The sequence below is a fragment of the Salmo salar genome, chromosome ssa14 (assembly GCF_905237065.1).
Source record: "Salmo salar chromosome ssa14, Ssal_v3.1, whole genome shotgun sequence".
NCBI classification, from domain to species: domain Eukaryota; kingdom Metazoa; phylum Chordata; class Actinopteri; order Salmoniformes; family Salmonidae; genus Salmo; species Salmo salar.
The window spans coordinates 43,111,841-43,132,913 of record NC_059455.1 but is presented as its reverse complement, the minus strand read 5'-3'; the positions used below and the strand labels follow the sequence as shown (position 1 = coordinate 43,132,913).

Genomic DNA, 21,073 nt, shown 5'->3' with positions numbered 1-21,073 from the left:
GAGCCGTAGGAAGTGTCACATTACAGCAAAGATCCTCAGTCTTCAATAAAAAGAGCCAAGATGAACAACAACTTGTCAGACAGGCCACTTCCTGTTCAGAATCTTCTCAGGTTTTTGCCTGCCATATGAGTTCTGTTCACAGACACCACTCAAACAGTTTTAGAAACTTTAGGGTATTTTCTATCCAAAGCCAATAATTATATGCATATTCTTGTTACTGGGCAGGAGTAGTAACCAGATTAAATCGGGTACGTTTTTTATCCGGCCGTGTCAATGCTGCCCCCTAGCCCTAACAGGTTAAAGCAATTGTCAGAAAACAGTGCTAGATCTGACATAAAAAGAAAAGAGGACAGTTTGATGAAAAAGCTTCAAATTAAGGTTAAAATCCAGGCATGTTACATAACAGATGGCCCTAAATCACATTATACTAGAAGAGAACAGGCTACTCTGGAGAATCATGCTTCTTTAATAAAGTTAGATGAAAGCTGAATGAATGTCTGTAGACTACTTTGAATCAACACTGTATAACTCAGGAAGATTTAGTTATGTCTGTAGACTACTTTGAAACATCACTGTATAACTCAGGAAGATCTAGATATGTCTGCCTGGCTTGCACACCGTCCTGGTCATAGTATGTTCATTTGGGCCGAGTTGCTTTACATAACATACCATTGACATTTATGTCACCCTATGTACTGTAACTCTGATGGGGAGGGACTCTTATGTAACCCTATGTACTGTAACTCTGACGGGGAGGGACTCTTATGTAACTCTAAGTAATGTAACTCTGATAGGGAGGGACTCTTTTGTAACCCTACGGTGTGTACTGTAACTCTGACGGGGAGGGACTCTTATGTAACTCTATGTTCTGTAACTCTGATGGGGGAGTGATGCCAGAGAGAGAGGTGGAGAGATGCCCCAATGACTCAGCAGGCATGCAGGCAGGACAGACAGGCATGCAGGCAGGACAGACAGGCAGGCAGGCAGGACAGAAAGGCATGCAGGCAGGACAGACAGGCATGCAGGCAGGACAGACAGGCATGCAGGCAGGACAGACAGACAGACATGCAGACAGGACAGACAGATATGCAAGCAGGACAGACAGGCATGCAGGCAGGACAGACAGGCATGCAGGCAGGACAGTTGGTACAATGGTTGAAACAACAGTTAATAATTGGACACAGACAACAGAGTTTTAAAGCAATTTCTTTTTGACACAAACATTGTTCTCTGTCGACTTTCCACTAAGCTTGTGTTCACCAAAGTTGTTGTAGATCAGTTGTACAACTTGAGTGTCTACAGAGCAGCAGTGATGGATGGCTTATGGGAAGTGGACGAGTCACGTGTCACCATTAGCAGTGTTTGTGGTGTAGCACTTAACAGAAAATACCCTTGGGATAGAAATAGCATTTCCTCAAAAATAACCATGTACAGCGCATTCAGAAAGTATTCTGACCCCTTGACTTTTTCAACATTTTGTTACGTTACAGCCTTATTCTAAAATGTATTGAATAAAAATCTACACACAATACCACATAATCACAAAGCGAAAACAGGTTTTTAGAAATGTTAGCAAATTTATTTAAAAAAAGAGATATACCTTATTTATATAAGTATTCAGACACTTTGCTATGTGACTCGAAATTGAGCTCAGGTGCATCCTGTTTCCTTTGATAATCATTGAGAGGTTTCCACAACTTGATTGGAGTCCACCTGTGGTCAATTCAATTGATTTGACAAGATTTGGAAAGGCACACACCTGTCTATATAAGGTCCCAAAGTTGACAGTGCATGTCAGAGCAAAAAACAAGCCATGAGGTTAAAGGAATTGCCCATAGAGCTCTGAGATAGGATTGTGTAGAGACACAAACATGGGGAAGAGTACAAAAACATTTATGCAGCATTGAAGGTCCCCAAGAACTCATTGGCCTCCATCATTCTTAAATGGAAGAAGTTTGGAACCGCCAAGACTCTCTCTAGAGCTGGCCACCCTGTCAAACTGAGCAATCAGGGGAGATGGGCATTGGTCAGAGAGGTGACCTAGAACCCAATGATCACTCTGATAAAGCTCCAGAGTTCCTCAGTGGAGATGGGAGAACCTTCCAGAAGGACAACCATCTCTATAGCACTCCACCAATCAAGCCTTTATGGTAGAGTGGCCAGACAGAAGGCAATCCTCAGTAAAAGGCACATGAGACAGCCCACTTGGAGTTTGACAAAAGGCATCTAAAGACTCTGACCATGCGAAACAAGATTCTCCAGAGTTCTCTCTGTTTCCCATACCTGTTGTATCCGGTGCACGTGAAAAATAAACTTTGATTTGATTTGAAACCAAGATTGAACTCTGGCCTGAATGCCAAGCGTCACGCCTGGAGGAAACCTGGCATGGTGAAGCATGGTGGTGGCAGCATCATGCGGTGGGGACTGGGAGACTAGTCAGGATCGAGGGAAAGATGAACAGAGCAAATTACAGTGAAATCCTTGACGAAAATCTGCTACGCTCAGGACCTCAGACTGTGGCGAAGGTTCACCTTACAACAGGACAACGACCCTAAGCACACAGCCAAAACAACACCAGAGTGGCTTGGAGACAAGTCTTTCAATGTCCTTGAGTGGCCCAGGCAGAGTCCGGACTTGATTCTGATCGAATATGTCTGGAGAGACCTGAAAATAGTTCTGCAGCAACGCTCCCCATCCAACCTGGCAGAGTTTGAGACTATCTGCAGAGATGTCAACATCTGGCGCCGACAGAGATGGCCGCCTCGATTCGCGTTCCTAGGAAACTATGCAGTATTAGTTTTTTTATGTGTTATTTCTTACATGTTACCCCAGGAAATATTAGGTTTTATGACATACAGTCGGGAGGAACTATTGGATATAAGAGCAACGTCAACTCACCAACATTACGAGCAGGAATACGACTTTCCCAAAGCGGATCCTCTGTTTGGTCCACCACCCAGGACAATGGATCGGATCCCAGACGGAGCGGTCTTCTGGTCAGGCTCTGTAGACGGGCACATCGCGCACCGCTCCCGAGCATACTACTCGCCAATGTCCAGTCTCTTGACAAGGTAGACGAAATCCGAGCAAGAGTTGCCTTCCAGAGAGACTTCAGAGATTGCAACGTTCTTTGTTTCTCGGAAACACGGCTCACTCGGGATACGTCATCAGACTCGGTACAGCCACCTGGCTTCTTCACGCATCGCGCCGACAGAAACAAACATCTCTCTGGTAAGAAGATGGGCGGGGGTGTATGCCTTATGATTAACGAGATGTGGTGTGATCATAACAACATACAAGAACTCAAGTCCTTTTGTTCACCTGACCTAGAATTCCTTACAATCAATTGCCGACAGCATTATCTACCAAGAGAATTGTCTTCGATCATAATCACAGTTGTGTATATCCCGCCCCAATCAGACATATCGACGGCCCTGAAAGAACTTCATTTGACTCTATGTAAACCACATATCCTGAGGCTACATTTATTGTATCTGGGGATATTAAACTCACAGACACCATTCAAACAGTTTTAGAAACTTCAGAGTGTTTTCTATCCAAATCTACTAATAATATGCATATTCTAGTTTCTGGGCCAGAGTAGTAACCTGTTTAAATTGGGTATGTTTTTCGTCCGGCCGTGAAAATACTGCCCCCTAGCCCAGACAGGTTAACAAGTCTCATTTGAAAACAAGGCTCCCTAAATTTTATCAGCATATTGAATGCGCAACCCGGGCTGGCAAAACCCTGGATCATTGTTATTCTAACTTTCACGACGCATATAAAGCCCTCCCCGCCCTCCTTTCGGAAAATCTGACCACGATTCCATTTTGTTGCTCCCAGCCTATAGACAGAAACTAAAACAGGAAGCGTCCGAGCTCAGGTCTGTTCAACGCTGGTCTGACCAATCGGATTCCACGCTTCAAGATTGCTTCGATCACGTGGACTGGGATATGTTCCGCATAGCGTCGGACAATAACATTGATGAATATGCTGATTCGGTGAGCGAGTTTATTAGCAAGTACATCGGTGATGTTGTACCCACAGCATCTATTAAAACATTCCCCAACCAGAAACCGTGGATTGATGGCAGCATTCGTGCAAAACTGAAAGTGTGAACCACTGCTTTTAATCAAGGCAAGGTGACCGGAAACATGACCGAATACAAACAGTGTAGCTATTCCCTTCGCAAGGCAATCAAACAAGCTAAGCGTCAGTATAGAGACAAAGTAGAGTCGCAATTCAAAGGCTCAGAAACGATAGGTATGTGGCAGGGTCTACAGTCAATCATGGACTACAAAAGGAAAACCAGCCCCGTCGCAGACCAAGATGTCTTGCTCCCAGACAAACTAAAAAACTTCTTTGCTCGCTTTGAGGACAACATCTACATATCATTTACATTTTTGCTTGATTACCAACAGTGACAAGACGGCCTACAGGGAGGAAGTGAGGGCCCTCGGAGTGTGGTGTCAGGAAAACAACCTCACACTCGATGTCAACAAAACAAAAGAGATGACCATGGACTTCAGGAAACAGCAGAGGGAGCAGCCCCCTATCCACATCGACGGGACAGTAGTGGAGACGATGGAAAGTTTTAAGTTCCCCGGCGTACACATCACGGACAAACTGAAATGGTCCACCCACACAGACAGCGTGGTGAAGAAGGCGCTGCATGAAGCACATGCATTTCGCTACACTCGCATTAACATCTGCTTAAAATGTGTATGTGAGAAATAAAATTTGATTTGAATAGAAGAAACTCCTCAAATACAGATGTGTCAAGCGTGTAGTGTCATACCCAAGAAGACTTGAGGCTGTAGTTGCTGCCAAAGGTGCTTCAACAAAGTACTGAGTAAAGGGTCTGAATACTTATGACAATGTGATATTTCCATCTAATTTTTCTATTTCTAAAAAACTGTTTTTCTTTGTCATTACAGGGCATTGTGTATAGAGTGATCATTTTATCAATTTTAGAATAAGGCTGTAACCTAACAAAACGTGGATAAAGTCAAGGGGTCTGAATACCTTCTGAATGCACTGTATCTCTCCGATTTGGTCCTGCCGTACATACCTACACGTACGCTATTTTTATGGAATGTTCTGCCTATGGATGTGAGAGATGCAAACTCCGTCTCGACCTGTAAGTCTTTACTATAGACTCATCTCTTCAGGAGGTCCTCTCTCTCCTCCCGAACCTGAGCCCTAGGACCTGGCCTCAGGACGACCTGGCCTGACGACTCCTGGCTGTCCCCGTCCCCAGTCCACCTGGTCGTGCTGCTGATCCTGTTTCTGTTGTTTTGCCTGTGGCTATGGAACACTGACTTCTTCACCAGACGTGCTACCTTTCACCAGACCTGCTGTTTTTGACTCTCCTTCTCTCTCTCCCTCCCTCCCTCCCTCCCTCCCTCCCTCCCTCCCTCCCTCCCTCCCTCCCTCTCTACCACACCTGCTGTCTTGACCTCTGAATACTTGACAATGAAAAGCCAACTGGCAATCGAAGGTGCTGACCTTTTGCACCCTCTATAACCACTGTGATTAGTGTTTGCTGGTCATCTATGAACATTTGAACATCTTGAAGAACGATCTGGCCTTAATGGCCATGTACCCTTAAAATCTCCACTCGGCACAGCCAAAGGAGGACTGGCCACCCCTCAGAGGCTGGTTACTCTCTAGGTTTCTTCCTAGGTTCCTACCCATCTTGTGAGTTTTTCGTAGCCACGTAGTTCCTAGCCATCTGCATTGCTTCGCTGTTTGGGGTTTTTGGCTGAGTTTCTGTATAGCACTTTGTGACATCTGCTGATGTAAAAATGGCTTTATAAATACATTTTATTTGATTTGATACTGACTGCACACCCACTCACTCACATGCAAGCTGCTGCTACACTGTTTATCTTATATCCTGTTGCCTAGTCTCCTTAACCCAATACATATCTACCTCCATTACTCCAGTTTCCCTGCACATGTAAATATGGTATTGGAACTGACTTTTTAAATATTTCCTGTCTATAGTATGCTTACATACTTACTTTATTGTGTATTTCTTATTCTTAGTTCTCATGTTTTTTTTCTAGTAATACATTGTTTTGGATTATTGCATTGCTGAGTTTGCAAGAAAGACATTTCACTGTACTTGTGCATGTGACATTAAAACTTGAAAGTAGACGCACACACCTTAATATGCTACCGTACCATGGAGGTGCATGGAGAGGAATAAATGCACTTAATACAATAAAATACGAATTTGAAACATTAGTTTATTAAATCCATTACATTTTCTGAAAGAATCAAGATTACTCAGTGTGCTGGTGTTGTTCATGGTGAGTCAATAGCAGGGGTTGTAACCGGTTCAGGGAACAGAACAGAAAACCGAAAAAGAAAAACATTTCAAGAGGAAGGGAAACAGAACCGAGAAGGAAAGTAATCTCAAGGGTTCCGGAACAGAACCATTATTTTCAAATCTTGAGAACTGGTTAAAAAGAACCTGAAGATTGATTCTATACATCGTTTGACATGTTTCTACAAACTGTAGTATAACTTTTTTGACTTTTCATCTGGACTAAGTAAGCATGCACGTTGTGGATTTGGAAAGTGAACCTAACGCGCGAACAAAATGGCTGTATTTGGACATAAATATGAACTTTATCGAACATTTATTGTGGAGCTGGGGTTCCTGGGAGTGCCTTCTGATGAAGATAATCAAAGGTAAGTGAATATTTATAAGGTAATTTCTTAGTGTTATTGACTCCAAGATGGCGGGTTTCTGTTTGCTAATTGTTGGTGTCTTCTGGGCTGTACTCAGATTATTGCAAATTGTGCTTTCGCCGTGAACCTTCTTTGAAATCTGACAAAGCGGTTACATTTAGGAGAAGTGTATCTATAATTCTGTGCATAACACTTCTATATTGATCAAAGTTTATGATGAGTATTTCCGTAATATGTGTGCTCATTGTGCTCATTCACCGGGAGGTTTGGAGGGAAAACATTTCTGAACATTACGCGCCAATGTAAAAAGCGGTTTTTGGATATAAATATGAACTTTATCGAGCAAAACATGGATGTATTGTGTAACATGAAGTCCTAGGAGTGCCATCTGATGAAGATCAAAGGTTAGTGAATATTTTAGCTGTACTTTTGTTTTTTGTGATGCATCTAGTTGATTGGAAAATGGCTGTGTGGTTTTTCTTGTGAAGTTTATGTCCTAACATAATCTAAATTTATGCTTTCGCCGTAAAGCCTTTTTGAAATCGGACAATGTGGTTGGATTAACGAGAGCCTTATCTTTAAAATGGTGTTAAATAGTTGATTGTTTGAGAAAATGGAATTATGAGATTTTATCTGTTTTGAATTTGGCGCTCTGATGTTCCACTGGCTGTTGTCAAAATCAATCCCGTTAACGGGATAAGAGCGCAAAGGGGTCTCTAAATGGATTTATTTTACCCTCATAATGATGGGCCTGTAGCATTCTCATGATAATGGAATCAGATGGTATATCGTAGCTGGGTCATAGACCTCTACACTAATTCTCTCATCTTCAGACAAAGTGAATTTTCACTATTCTATAAGTTACTGTGATTTGGGATGGGATGTGTTAGCAGAATCATGTGATTTCACATTCCAGTGAGCGTGAGACGTTTGTAGACACTGTAGCAGCGTGAGCCACTGGTGCTAGCAATTCAGTGAACAACTATCCCAAAATGGAAATATCTGACACGAATAACAAGTAAATAAGTAACATAATCAATATCTTGCCCATTCACACTCTGAACAGCACACATACAATATCCAAGGCTCAATTGTCTAAAAATTATTCTTTAACCTGTTTCCTCCCCTTCATCTAGACGGATTTAACAAGTGACATCAATAAGGAATTATAACTTTAACCTGGATTCACCTGGTCAGTTTATGTCATGGACAGAGCATGAGTTCTTAATGTGTTGTACACACAGGTACACACAGGTATATCAGTATACCAGTTGGTTAAAGAGAACATTTTTTATCCATTTTTAATAAGTTGTAACATGTAATGTCAGTGGGTTTGGGGCAAAACGCCCCCAGGGAAATCAATGCAATTCAATGGTACCTATATTAACATTTTCCAAATCATGTCCTAATCCTAAATAAGTAACTTATTTGAGTTACACAATCAATTTTGAGATACTTTAAGATGATTTGGACAGGAAAGGTGAAAATAAACAGAGTGGACGTACATCAAAACCTCATCCTAGTGAGGATATTAACAGTGAAATGTGCAATGTGATTCTGTTCCAATATTTAAAGCTTGTCACGATTTCTATTTTCTGTTTTGTATCTTTTATCTTTAACTGCATTGTTGAAAAGGACCCGTCATTAAACATTTCACTGTTAGTCTACACCTGTTGTTTACCAAGCATGACAAATCACATTTGATTTGATTTCTTCATACTGGGTATTAAAAAGAAACAAATGGCCCAAAAACATGTGATAATGTTTGCTGTGGTATGCCATGTTATGTTATGCTATATTACGTTATGTTAAGTTTTGTTATGTAACACCTGAAACACTTAAAAAGTACTTTTTTGACCTAGTCTTACTGTGACACAGAGCAGGAATCACTTTGTCTAAGGTACAAAAAAATACAATACACATGATTCTATCCATAGTGGAATCTGTCTCTGATGTGGACAGTGATGACAGCAGAGATCATGATGACCAGCCCCACAGACACCAGGATGATCTTCAGCATGCAGACAGACATGCTACCAGCAGGGGGAGACACTGGTTTACAACAAACAGACAATATGTTACAGTTCCTCTCGCAGATTAGACACTTCCTCCTCTGTGCAATTAGTCTGGGGATGCTAGTAGGTGCCAGGTGTACTGGTTTGTGTCAAGAACTGCAATGCTGCTTGGTATTTGAAACTCAACAATTTATTGTTGAGCTTGGACATCCACACAACTTGACACAACTGTGGGAAGCATTGGAGTCTACATGGGCCAGCATCCCTGTGGAACGCATTCGACACCTTGTAGAGTCCATTCCTGGATGAATTGCTGCTGTTCTGAGTGTAAAATTTGGGGTGAAACTCAATATGTGGAGGTGTTCTTAATGTTTTGTGAGCTCACACATGTTAATTCATATATATAGTTAGTATAGTTCTTAATGTTTTGTACACTCAGTTTATATCTGACATACAGTATTTGAGATGTTAATTTGTGTGCAATGTGTGTGTGTGTGTGTGTGTGTGTGTGTGTGTGTGTGTGTGTGTGTGTGTGTGTGTGTGTCTTACCAGATTTCATTGGACAGAGTTCCACTATCTCCTTAGTGTCGTTGGCCCAGCTGACTTGGTTGCTGTGGTTACAGATGATGAAACCCCCTGCCACATAGACATAGAGCAGGGGGACAGTGGAGGTCTCAGCCCCTCTACTCTCTCCTCCCACCTGAGAGCAGGTGCTGCTGTTACAGCTGGAGGTGACAGAGGTGTTCTGACCTCTGCAGGTCACTGTCACATTACAGTTGCCATTGATGGAGGAGACAGAGTCCACTGTCAGGACTGGTGGCTCAACTCTCTCTGAAAGCAAATAGATCAACATTATAGTTCATTTATTAACCTGAGTACAAGAGTTAGAGTACTAATGAATATGCATTTAACCTGTACACCATGTTTAGCTCTATTGATTGATACTGTAACTGTGTCACTGTATAAAAAAAATTGAAAAACTGTCAAACATACCTTGAACAATTAACAGGTATGCAATAATGGTTTTTTCTTTGTCACCAGTCACTACTGCAGTATAAGGTCCACTGTCTGCTTGCTGTAGGTTCTTCAGTAGCAGAGAGAAGTTTCCCGTATAAAACTCAACCCTGTTGTTGTACTCAGGAGACACTCTCACTGACAATGTGTCAGAGCATCTTAGGATATTGGCTGATCTGAAGGTCCACTTAAAAATCTCTATCTCTTTCAGTTTAAAATTTTCCTGGACATCCAGACGAACATCCTGTCCCTTCAGCACAAACACAGAGCTGGACTCTATGAAATAAACACACAGAATAAATAATGTGATGAGGATGATGAGGATGGCATAATGAGGATGGAATCCATAATTCCACAAGTATTAATTAGGTGTCACATCCTGACCGTATACTTAGGCATTTTTGTATTATATTTGGTCAGGACGTGGCAGAGTTATGTTTGGTTATGGTATAGTGGGGTTGTGAGGTTTGGTTTAGGTTCTAGGTTAGGTTTTCTATGTGTAGGTTGGATGCTGGACTCTCAATTGAAGGCAGGTGTGTTGAGTTGCCTTTGATTGATTTCGACATTTCTTCCGATGAGGGAGAATACGAGGAACGTGACATTAGGGCCCTGTGTTTTGCACAATAATGTGACATAGCAAGCTTTTATACTGTATATAAATCCTTATCTAGAAATCATAATTACACCAAAAATTAAAGTAATTGTCTGAGGATGGTGCTAGATCTGACATTAAAATAAAAAGGGTCAGTTTGATGAAAAAGCTTTAAATAAAGGTTAAAATCCAGTCACGTCACAACACACATGGCCCTAAATCACATTATACTAGAAGAGAACAGGCTACTCTGGAGAATCGTGCTTCTTTAATAGAGGCAGATCAAAGCTGAATGAATTTCTGTAGGCTACTTTGAACCAAAACTGAATAACTCAGGAAGATCTAGATATGTCTGTAGGCTACTTTGAATCAACACCGTATAACTCAGGAAGATCTAGATATGCATTTATATCTTAATGTATATCTTCTTCAGTTAATGTTTTGAAATATGTACAGTGAGCGCATTTTAGAGCAGATGGTGTTGTTGAACTGTAGAATAGCCTACCTGTGTTTCAGTGGTGTAAATTTCTTAAGTAAAAATACTTTAGAGTACAATTTAAGTCGTTTTTTGGGGTATCTGTACTTTACTATTTATATTTTTGACTACTTTTACTTTTACTTCAATACATTCCTAAAGAAAATGATGTACTTTTTACTCCATACATTTTCCCTGACACCCAAAAGTTTTCGTTACATTTTAAACACTTAGCAGGACAGGAAAATGGTCCACTTCACATATTTATCAAGAGAACATGCTTGGCCATCCCTATTGCCTCTGATCTGGCGGACTCACTTAACACAAGTGCTTCGTTTGTAAATTATGTTTGAGTGTTGGAGTATGCCCCTGGCTATCCATAAATAAAATAACAATTAGTGTCTTGATTGCTTAATATAAGGAAGGTGAAATTATTTATACTTGTACATTTACTTTTGAGAATAAAGTATATTTAAAAGCAAATACTTTAAGACGTTTAGTCAAGTAGTGTTTTACTGTGTTACTTTCACTTTTACTTGATTCTTTTTCTATTAAGGTATCTTTACTTTTACTGAAGGTGTCACGACTTCCGCCGAAGTCGGCTCCTCTCCTTGTTCGGGCGCCGTTCGGCGATCGACGTCACCGGCTTTCTAGCCATCGCCGCTCCATTTTTCCATTTGTTTTGTCTTTTTCCATACACACTTGGTTTTCATTCCCTAATCACACTGCATGTATTTAGTCCTCTGTTCCCCTCTATGTCTTTGTGTGATATTGGTGTATGTTATGTGGGTATTTTCCACGCGCCTTAATTTGTTCATGTTCAGTGTTTTGGGCACGTTATTTTGTATTTCTGTGCTGTCGTTTTTGGAACGGAATAAAAGTGCGCCTATTGCTACACGCTACTCTCCTGCACCTGACTTCACTTCCTTTGCACACCCATAACAGAAGTATGACAATTGGGTACTTTTTCCACCAATGCTGTGTTTAGTTTCAATTAAAGCACATATTTTGCCAAGTGACTCGCGCTGTTGAGTTTTGGCCACGTGAGAGAAAAATGCGACTGTTCACACAATCCTAAAATCGCCTCAGAAATGAGGTGGTGTTTTTGTCTTCCAGTAACGTTCTACTATGTTATTATGTTTGGTTGTGTAGAATACTATCATTCTGTGATCTAGCAGACATTGATTCAGCTTTGATCTGACTTTATTAAATGAGCTCCATTCACCTGAGTAGCCTGTTCTGTACGAGTAGAGGATAGACTGTGTACAAAGTAGAGAATCCTGCATGTGCACAGAAGCTTCGGAACTGTGACTGTAGTCTTTAAAGAGAACCAGGGGCGGAAATCCCGGGGGGGATGGGGGACACACAACCCCCCCCCATCCTGGGAAAAATATGATTTGTCCCCCCCAATATATCACTGAAACATAACTATGTAATTTAAATAATATTAATAATACGCAATGAAAGCAATTGTGCTGATTATAGACACTTAATAGCGCGTTTTTAAGTTTCAAAAGATTGCGACCCCCCACCCTTTGCCTCACAATGGTTTGATCCACTGCCAGTTCCTTAGCTTGCTACGTAACTGCCGTGAGGTTCATCCAGTCAATCGCGCACACACACACTAGCTGAATATGCAGAGCTAGCGCGCAAATATTAACTATTAAGCTAGCTAGTACCTATTCCATTTATGTGGCGTCGTCAAAGATGGAATCAGCATGCAGATGATGTAAGTTAGTGCTTCAAAGTCCCTGTGATAAGGTTAGCGATAAACTGAAGTCCAAACTGAACAGAACTACACTCTCTTCTACCATTGTCTTAAATATATTTAATGGTCTCGTTGCAAAAGCTAAATTGTCGCAAGGGAACTTGTATTTATTTATTTTATTTCACCTTTATTTAACCCGGGTAGCAAAGATTATAGCAAATACCACTGAAACTGAATTGGTGCTCGCTAGCTTTGCAAATTCAGCTATTGTTGGAAGCCAGCCAATATGAAACAAACTATTAAAATTACAAAAAGTTGCAGCATATGTTGTGTAAATGGTGAACTCATACAGCAGTCAACTCTTGTCATTTTAATCCGTTTCACATTTTCTAGCTACCTTTTAGATCGAAGCCCATATAGAATGATTGAAGATGATAGAAGCCCATCTCCTACTGTATTTAACCTACACACTGTGTGTGTAGCCAGCCAGCCAGCCAAGTAGAAAATGGCAGAAAAATAAAAGACGGACATCAGAGTATTTTTCAATACACCAAAACGCATAGTAAGAACCCTAGTAGCCTAATATCTCAAAGACTAGTTGATAAAATGTTCATAAGAAAGAAATGAAATTCTAATGGAAATGTTTCACAATGATGTCATTAGGCAGAGCAGGCAACAGATGGCACACAGACAGCAGAGTTGGGGACAGATATGCAGGGACAGACTGGCAGAGACAGGGAGTCTCAGGTAAGTTTGTTGAGTCTTTGTTTGGCAACATTATGAAAGGTTCTCCATTTTTTTTACTTGTAAAATAGGAACATAATTGGAAAATGCCATGGATACCCCCACTCTCAACTTAAACTGGTGACTGAACTAAGATTTGTTAAAGGCAATGGTATTTCTGTTGTGATTAGTTGTGTAGTTTTGGGTACCGGTAGTTAGGAGTACGGCAAACACCTTATTTCTTTGGTTCCTCAATATACATTTACCATATTACAATGTAAGCTATGTGTTACAGCACTACTTTTGGTGTCCCCCTCAGGAATTGCTCTTGAGAAAATTTCATGTAATTGTCCCCTCCAATGTGGATATCAGATTTTCGCCCCTGAAGAGAACATGCTATTTTTCAAATAATGGTGCCTTGGCTTTGACTACAGAATTAGTTATATTCTAGTACGATATCCAGTATCTTTTTAAACCAATATACTTAGATGTGTTCTTCATTTCATAAGAATGACAGAATTCCTCTCAGATAATTAGAATTACAAGATGGATGAATCAGAAGCAGTCCAATATTTTCCCAACAGTATGTCTTTATTTACCATTGTATTGCTGCTCTTTTTGAGAACTACACAATAGAAACTGAGAGATATACAAAAGCCTACCTGATGACGCTATGCAGGTCAGCAATCCAAACCCTAAAAGGAGAGACATGGTGTTGAGATGGTGCTCCAATGAATATAATAGATAGGTAGATGGACAGACAGATTAACATGTGAAATGTTTGCTTGTGTCTGTGTTTCCTGTTGAGCAACTTCTCTTTTCTGGCTCAACCCACACCGACAGCAGTAACATCAGCAGGATAGGTGTGAGTCATTATGATTATTTGTGTATCTGGCAAGTAAAGACAACTTTTAACTAAAATTCAGCTTTTGTTTATGTGCATCTCCCCAACAGAGAAATCCAATTCCTTCCCACTACATTTCTGTATTAAATAAGATGAAACAATATAAAACTATAGATTTAAGCCATGTATGTTCAGTCTTTTTCTGCAAGTGTTCATCTAAGTATTACAGAACAAAAATATATAGGGACTAAAGAATAACAGTTCTGATGGATTATCGGGTCAAAAGGTCCACAGTGCATCACAAGGTGTGTGACACCCCTCCCTCCTCTAAAGGGGCTGTTAGGGGGAAGTTGCCCATAGGTGCTGATGTTGGGTCAGTTTTGCATTTCCCCCACTAATGGTTAAGGATAGAATTGTGGGAGGGGAAGCTGATCCTAGATCTGTACCTAAGTGAAACTTTACCAAACACTCAATGGGCCATGCTCTCAATGGCACTAGGAGAAGAAGCTACTGTGTCTTTCACTCTCAATCCAGTAACCAGCTCCAGTACCTAGTTCCACAACTAAACAGTAAACAGTATCAGTTGACTGGACTGCATGGCCCGATGGCTTCTCCACCACTTCCATCTTCAGAAAGGAAACATTTCCTTCTGCTGTTATGTTCTGACTCACTGGCTGTCATCCTGGAACCACGTACAATAACATTTAAATGATATTTTCTATCAGTAATGTCACAACATGAAACCTGTAGTTCACAACTTGAAAGATACACTGAATATTACACATTTATCTAACGTGAGCTAGAAAACATTTGATTGGTTTGACTACATGTCAGGTGAGTCACTAGGGGACATTGGCTATTATAGTAAATAAAGAAACAGGTAAATATCAGCACATGATTATCAAAGTGTAGGTATTTATGGGACAGGCAACATCCTAGAGGAGAACCTGGTTCAGTCTGCTTTCCACCAGACACTGGGATATGAATTCCCCTTTCAGCAAAACAATAACCTAAAACACAAACGTCAAATCTACACTGGAGTTGCTTACCAAGAAGACAATGAATTTTCCTGAGTGGCCAAGTTACAGTTTTGACTTAAGGCTTCCTGTTAAGGGCAGGGCTGATTTCAAGGTTTTACTGTTAACCTATAAAGTATTACATGGGTTTGCTCCTACCTATCTCTCTGATTTGGTCCTGCCGTACAGCAGGGCTTTCTCCTATAGAGCTCAATTTTTAACCTCCTTGGGCAAGGTGGGACGTTTGCGTCCCACCTAGTCAACAGCCAGTGGAATCGCGTGGCGCGAAATACAAAACCTCAAAAATGCTATAACTTCAATTTCTCAAACATATGACTATTTTACACCATTTTAAAGACTAGACTCTCGTTAATCTAAGCACATTGTCCGATTTCAAAAAGGCTTTACATCTATAGCAAAACATTAGATTATGTCAGGAGAGTACCCTGCCAAAAATAATCACACAGCCATTTTCAAAGCAAGCATATATGTCACAAAAACCAAAACCACAGCTAAATGCAGCACTAACCTTTCATTATCTTCATCAGATGACACTCCTAGGACATTATGTTATACAATACATGCATGTTTTGTTCAATCAAGTTCATATTTATATCAAAAAACAGCTTTTTACATTAGCATGTGATGTTCAGAACTAGCATACCCACCGCAAACTTCCGGTGAATTTACTAAATTACTCACGATTAACGTTCACAAAATACATAACAATTATTTTAAGAATTATAGATACAGAACTCCTTTCTGCAATCGCTGTGTCAGATTTTAAAATAGCTTTTCGGCGAAAGCACATTTTGCAATATTCTGAGTACATAGCCCGGCCATCACGGCTAGCTAATTTGACACCCACCAAGTTTGGCCCTCACCAAACTCAGATTTACTATAAGAAAAATTCGATTATCTTTGCTGTTCTTCATCAGAATGCACTCCCAGGACTTCTACTTCAACAACAAATGTTGTTTTGGTTCCAAATAATCCATAGTTATATTCAAATACCTCCGTTTTGTTCGTGCGTTAAGGTCAGTATCCGAAGGGTGACGTGCGAGCGCATTTCGTGACAAAAATATTCAAAATATTCCATTACCGTACTTCGAAGCATGTCAAACGCTGTTTAAAATCAATTTTTATGCTATTTTTCTCGTAAAATAGCGATAATATTCCAACCGGGCGACGTTGTATTCATTCAAAGGCTGAAAGAAAAAAAATTGAGAATTCTCATGAACACGCATCTCCAGTGTTCTCAGCCTGACCACTCACAAAATCTCCTGCTGTTTTTCGCCCAGAGACAGGAGAGACGTCATTCCACTTTCTGGCGCCTTCTGAGAGCCAATGGAAGCCTTAGAAAATGTCACGTTACAGCAGAGATGCTGTATTTTCGATAGAGATGCCACAGAAGGAGAACAAATTGTCAGACCGGGCACTTCCTGTATGGAATCTTCTCAGGTTTTAGCCTGCCATATGAGTTCTGTTATACTCACAGACACCATTCAAACAGTTTTAGAAACATTAGAGTGTTTTCTATCCAAATCTACTAATTATATGCATATTCTCATTTATGGGCAAGAGTAGTAACCAGTTTAAATCGGGTATGTTTTTTATCCGGCCATGCAAATACTGCCCCCTAGCCCCAACAGGAATGGTCTGCCTATTCATGTGAGAGACGCAGACTCGGTCTCGACCTTTATGTATTTACTGAAGACTCATCTCTTCAGTAGGTCCTATGATTGATTGTAGTCTGGCCCTGGGGTGCGAAGGTGAACGGCAAGGAACAGGAGTGAAGAAACACCCTTGCTGACTCCGCCTGGCTGGCTCCCCTCTCTCCACTAGGACTCTCTGCCTCTGACCCTATTACGGGGGCTCATTCACTGGCTTTGTGCTGGAGACTAGGGTCAGTCTGTCCTATCTTGTGTGATTCTCCTTATGTGCTGCCCTTTGTGAACTTAAGTATGCTCCCCCTAATTCTCCCATCTCTCTCTCTCCTCCAGGAGAACCTGAGCCCTCTGACCATGCCTCAGGACTACCTGGCCTGACGACTCCTGGTTGCTAGAGTTCCAACTGTTCTGCCTGAGATTATGAAACCCTGACCTGTTCACCTGACGTGTTACCTTGTCCCGGACCTGCTGTTTTTCCCTCTCTCTCTCTCTCTCTCTTGATTGAAAGTAACTTAAGTTCCTTTTCAAAAGTATTATTTGAAAACAGTTCTATCACTTTGGTAACATTATTCACTCAGTTAAATCTCTGTGTATTATTCAACTAATGTGGATTTTAATTGTTGATCTTGTGTCTTGATGGTCTTCTAATCTGCGTTCGTCTGCAGTACTCTTTACATTCAGTATTTCGGGGTTTTTGTTTAGTGATTTTGTCTGTCAGTGTAAAGTGTTGCACAGGTGTCATGAAATACGCTGAGATGAAAGTATCGGGACGAAAAACAGAATATGCTGCCATTTTAATTTGGTAGTAGGTGATGGTTTTGGTGTGAATTGATAATAACACAAATTAAAAACTTGTCTAGCTATTCCTTTACAGTCATTCAAATCAATTAACAGAGGAGCCCAGTGTATCCATCAGCCTCCAACGTGTGTTAGAAAATATCAGAGGGCGGGTTCATTGTAATGGCTGGAAAAGTGGAACGGTATCAAAAACATGGAACCAAACATGTTGTTACGCGGAGTGGAACAGGGAAAACCAAGAGTAGACTCAGACGAGGAGACTGGGATGAAGTAGCCAAGGTATTTATTGAAACACAGGGGCATGGTGGAGGGCAGGCCAGGGGAAGCTCGGGCGGGTTGCAGGAAACCAGGTGCAGAGGCTGAGGCTGGAGCGAGAGGGGTTGGGACAGGGTAAGCAGGTCCGGAGGGGAATCCAGGGCAGAGTAGCAGGATGAGGAGATGTGGGACTGGAGACAGGGACCAGAGGCTCATTGTAATGGCTGGAATAAATGGACCGGTATCAAAAACATGGAACCCGAACATGTATTTGATGTGTTTGATACCTTCCCATGTATTGTGGTACTCTGTGGCTCAGTTGGTAGAGCTGAATGGCATATATTACATTATCCTTATTAGGAGCCCGTCCTCCTTTATCTCCTCCCACCAGCCACCTCTGATGTATGGGCCCTGGTCAAAAGTAGTGCACTCTATAGGAACTAGGGTTCTATAGGTCCTGGTCTAAAGTAGTGCACTATATAGGGACTAGGGTTCTATAGGGTCCTGGTCTAAAGTAGTGCACTATATAGGGACTAGGGTTCTATAGGGTCCTGGTATAAAGTAGTGCTCTATATAGGGACTAAGGTGCCATTAGGGGCGTAGTCATGGTTCTCAGAACCCCTGCTTGGCTTGCACACCATCCTGATCATAGTATGTTCATTTGGGATGAATTGCATTACATAACATACCATTCACATTTATGTCACCCTATGTGCTGTAACTCTGATGGGGAGGGACTCTTATGTAACTCTATGTACTGTAGCTCTGATTGGGAGGGACTCTTATGTAACCCTACGGTGTGTACTGTAACTCTGACGGGGAGGGACTCTTATGTAACTCTATGTACTGTAACTCTGATGGGGGAGTGATGCCAGAGAGACAGGTGGAGAGATGCCCCAATGACTCGGCAGGCATGCAGGCAGGACAGACAGGCATGCAGGCAGGACAGACAGGCATGCAGGCAGGACAGACAGGCATGCAGGCAGGACACAGACAGACATGCAGACAGGACAGACAGATATGCAAGCAGGACAGACAGGCATGCAGACAGGACAGACAGGCATGCAGGCAGGACAGTTGACACAATGGTTGTAACAATAGTTAATTTTTGGACACAGACAACAGAGTTTTCTGCATTTTTTTGTTGTTGACACAAACATTGTTCTCTGTCAACTTTCCACTAAGCTTGAGACATTGTTCACCAAAGTTGTTGTAGATCAGTTGTACAACTTGAGTGTGTACAGAGCAGCAGTGATGGATGGCTTATGGGAAGTGGATGAGTCACGTGTCACCATTAGCAGTGTTTGTGGTGTAGCACTTAACAGAAAATACCCTTGCGATAGAAATAGCATTTCCTCAAAAATAACCATGTACAGTGCATTCTGAAAGTATTCTGACCCCTTGACTTTTTCAACATTTTGTTACGTTACAGCCTTATTCTAAAATGTATTGAATAAAAATCTACACACAATACCACATAATCACAAAGCGAAAACAGGTTTTTAGAAATGTTAGCAAATTTATTTAAAAAAAGAGATATACCTTATTTATATAAGTATTCAGACACTTTGCTATGTGACTCGAAATTGAGCTCAGGTGCATCCTGTTTCCTTTGATAATCATTGAGAGGTTTCCACAAGTGGCTTGGAGACAAGTCTTTGAATGTCCTTGAGTGGCCCAGCCAGAGTCCGGACTTGATTCTGATCGAATATGTCTGGAGAGACCTGAAAATAGTTCTGCAGCAATGCTCCCCATCCAACCTGGCAGAGTTTGAGACTATCTGCAGAGATGTCAACATCTGGCGCCGACTGAGATGGCCGCCTCGCTTCGCGTTCCTAGGAAACTATGCAGTATTTGTTTTTTTATGTGTTATTTCCTCTGTTTGGTCCACCACCCAGGACAATGGATCGGATCCCAGACAGAGCGGTCTTCTGGTCAGGCTCTGTAGACGGGCACATCGCGCGATGCTCCCGAGCATACTACTCGCCAATGTCCAGTCTCTTGACAAGGTAGACGAAATCCAAGCAAGAGTTGCCTTCCAGAGAGACTTCAGAGATTGCAACGTTCTTTGTTTCTCGGAAACACGGCTCACTCGGGATACGTCATCAGACTCGGTACAGCCACCTGGCTTCTTCACGCATCGCGCCCACAGAAACAAACATCTCTCTGGTAAGAAGATGGGCGGGGGTGTATGCCTTATGATTAACGAGATGTGGTGTGATCATAACAACATACAGGAACTCAAGTCCTTTTGTTCACCTGACCTAGAATTCCTTACAATCAATTGCCGACAGCATTATCTACCAAGAGAATTGTCTTCGATCATAATCACAGTTGTGTATATCCCGCCCCAATCAGACACATCGACGGCCCTGAAAGAACTTCATTTGACTCTATGTAAACCACATATCCTGAGGCTACATTTATTGTATCTGGGGATATTAAACTCACAGACACCATTCAAACAGTTTTAGAAACTTCAGAGTGTTTTATATCCAAATCTACTAATAATATGCATATTCTAGTTTCTGGGCCAGAGTAGTAACTTGTTTAAATTGGGTACGTTTTTCATCCGGCCGTGAAAATACTGCCCCCTAGCCCAGACAGGTTAACAAGGCTAATCTGAAAACAAGGCTCCCTAAATTTTATCAGCATATTGAATGCGCAACCCGGGCTGGCAAAACCCTGGATCATTGTTATTCTAACTTTCGCGACGCATATAAAGCCCTCCCCGCCCTCCTTTCGGAAAATCTGACCACGATTCCATTTTGTTGCTCCCAGCCTATAGACAGAAACTAAAACAGGAAGCGCCCGAGCTCAGGTCTGTTTAACGCTGGTCTGACCAATCGGATTCCACGCTTCAAGATTGCTTCGATCACGTGGACTGGGATATGTTCCGCATAGCGTCGGACAATAACATTGATGAATATGCTGATTCGGTGAGCGAGTTTATTAGCAAGTACATCGGTGATGTTGTACCCACAGCATCTATTAAAACATTCCCCATCCAGAAACCGTGGATTGATGGCAGCATTCATGCAAAACTGAAAGTGTGAACCACTGCTTTTAATCAAGGCAAGGTGACCGGAAACATGACCGAATACAAACAGTGTAGCTATTCCCTTCGCAAGGCAATCAAACAAGCTAAGCGTCAGTATAGAGACAAAGTACAGTCACAATTCAACGGCTCAGACACGATAGGTATGTGGCAGGGTCTACAGTCAATCACGGACTACAAAAGGAAAACCAGCCCCGTCGCGG

The 21,073-nt window shown here is 41.6% G+C and overlaps 1 protein-coding gene across 1 annotated transcript; it reads right to left on the bottom strand.

Moving 5' to 3' along the window:
• Positions 1-7,140: 7,140 nt before the first annotated feature.
• LOC106569695 (SLAM family member 5) lies at positions 7,141-14,049 on the bottom strand. The gene is made up of 4 exons (XM_045694436.1): positions 13,892-14,049; positions 9,711-10,007; positions 9,267-9,548; positions 7,141-8,754 (listed from the first exon to the last, which is right to left on the bottom strand). Exons 1-4 carry the CDS (start codon positions 13,938-13,940, stop codon positions 8,630-8,632), a joined length of 753 nt encoding a protein of 250 aa, XP_045550392.1. The 5' UTR covers positions 13,941-14,049; the 3' UTR covers positions 7,141-8,629.
• Positions 14,050-21,073: the final 7,024 nt, after the last annotated feature.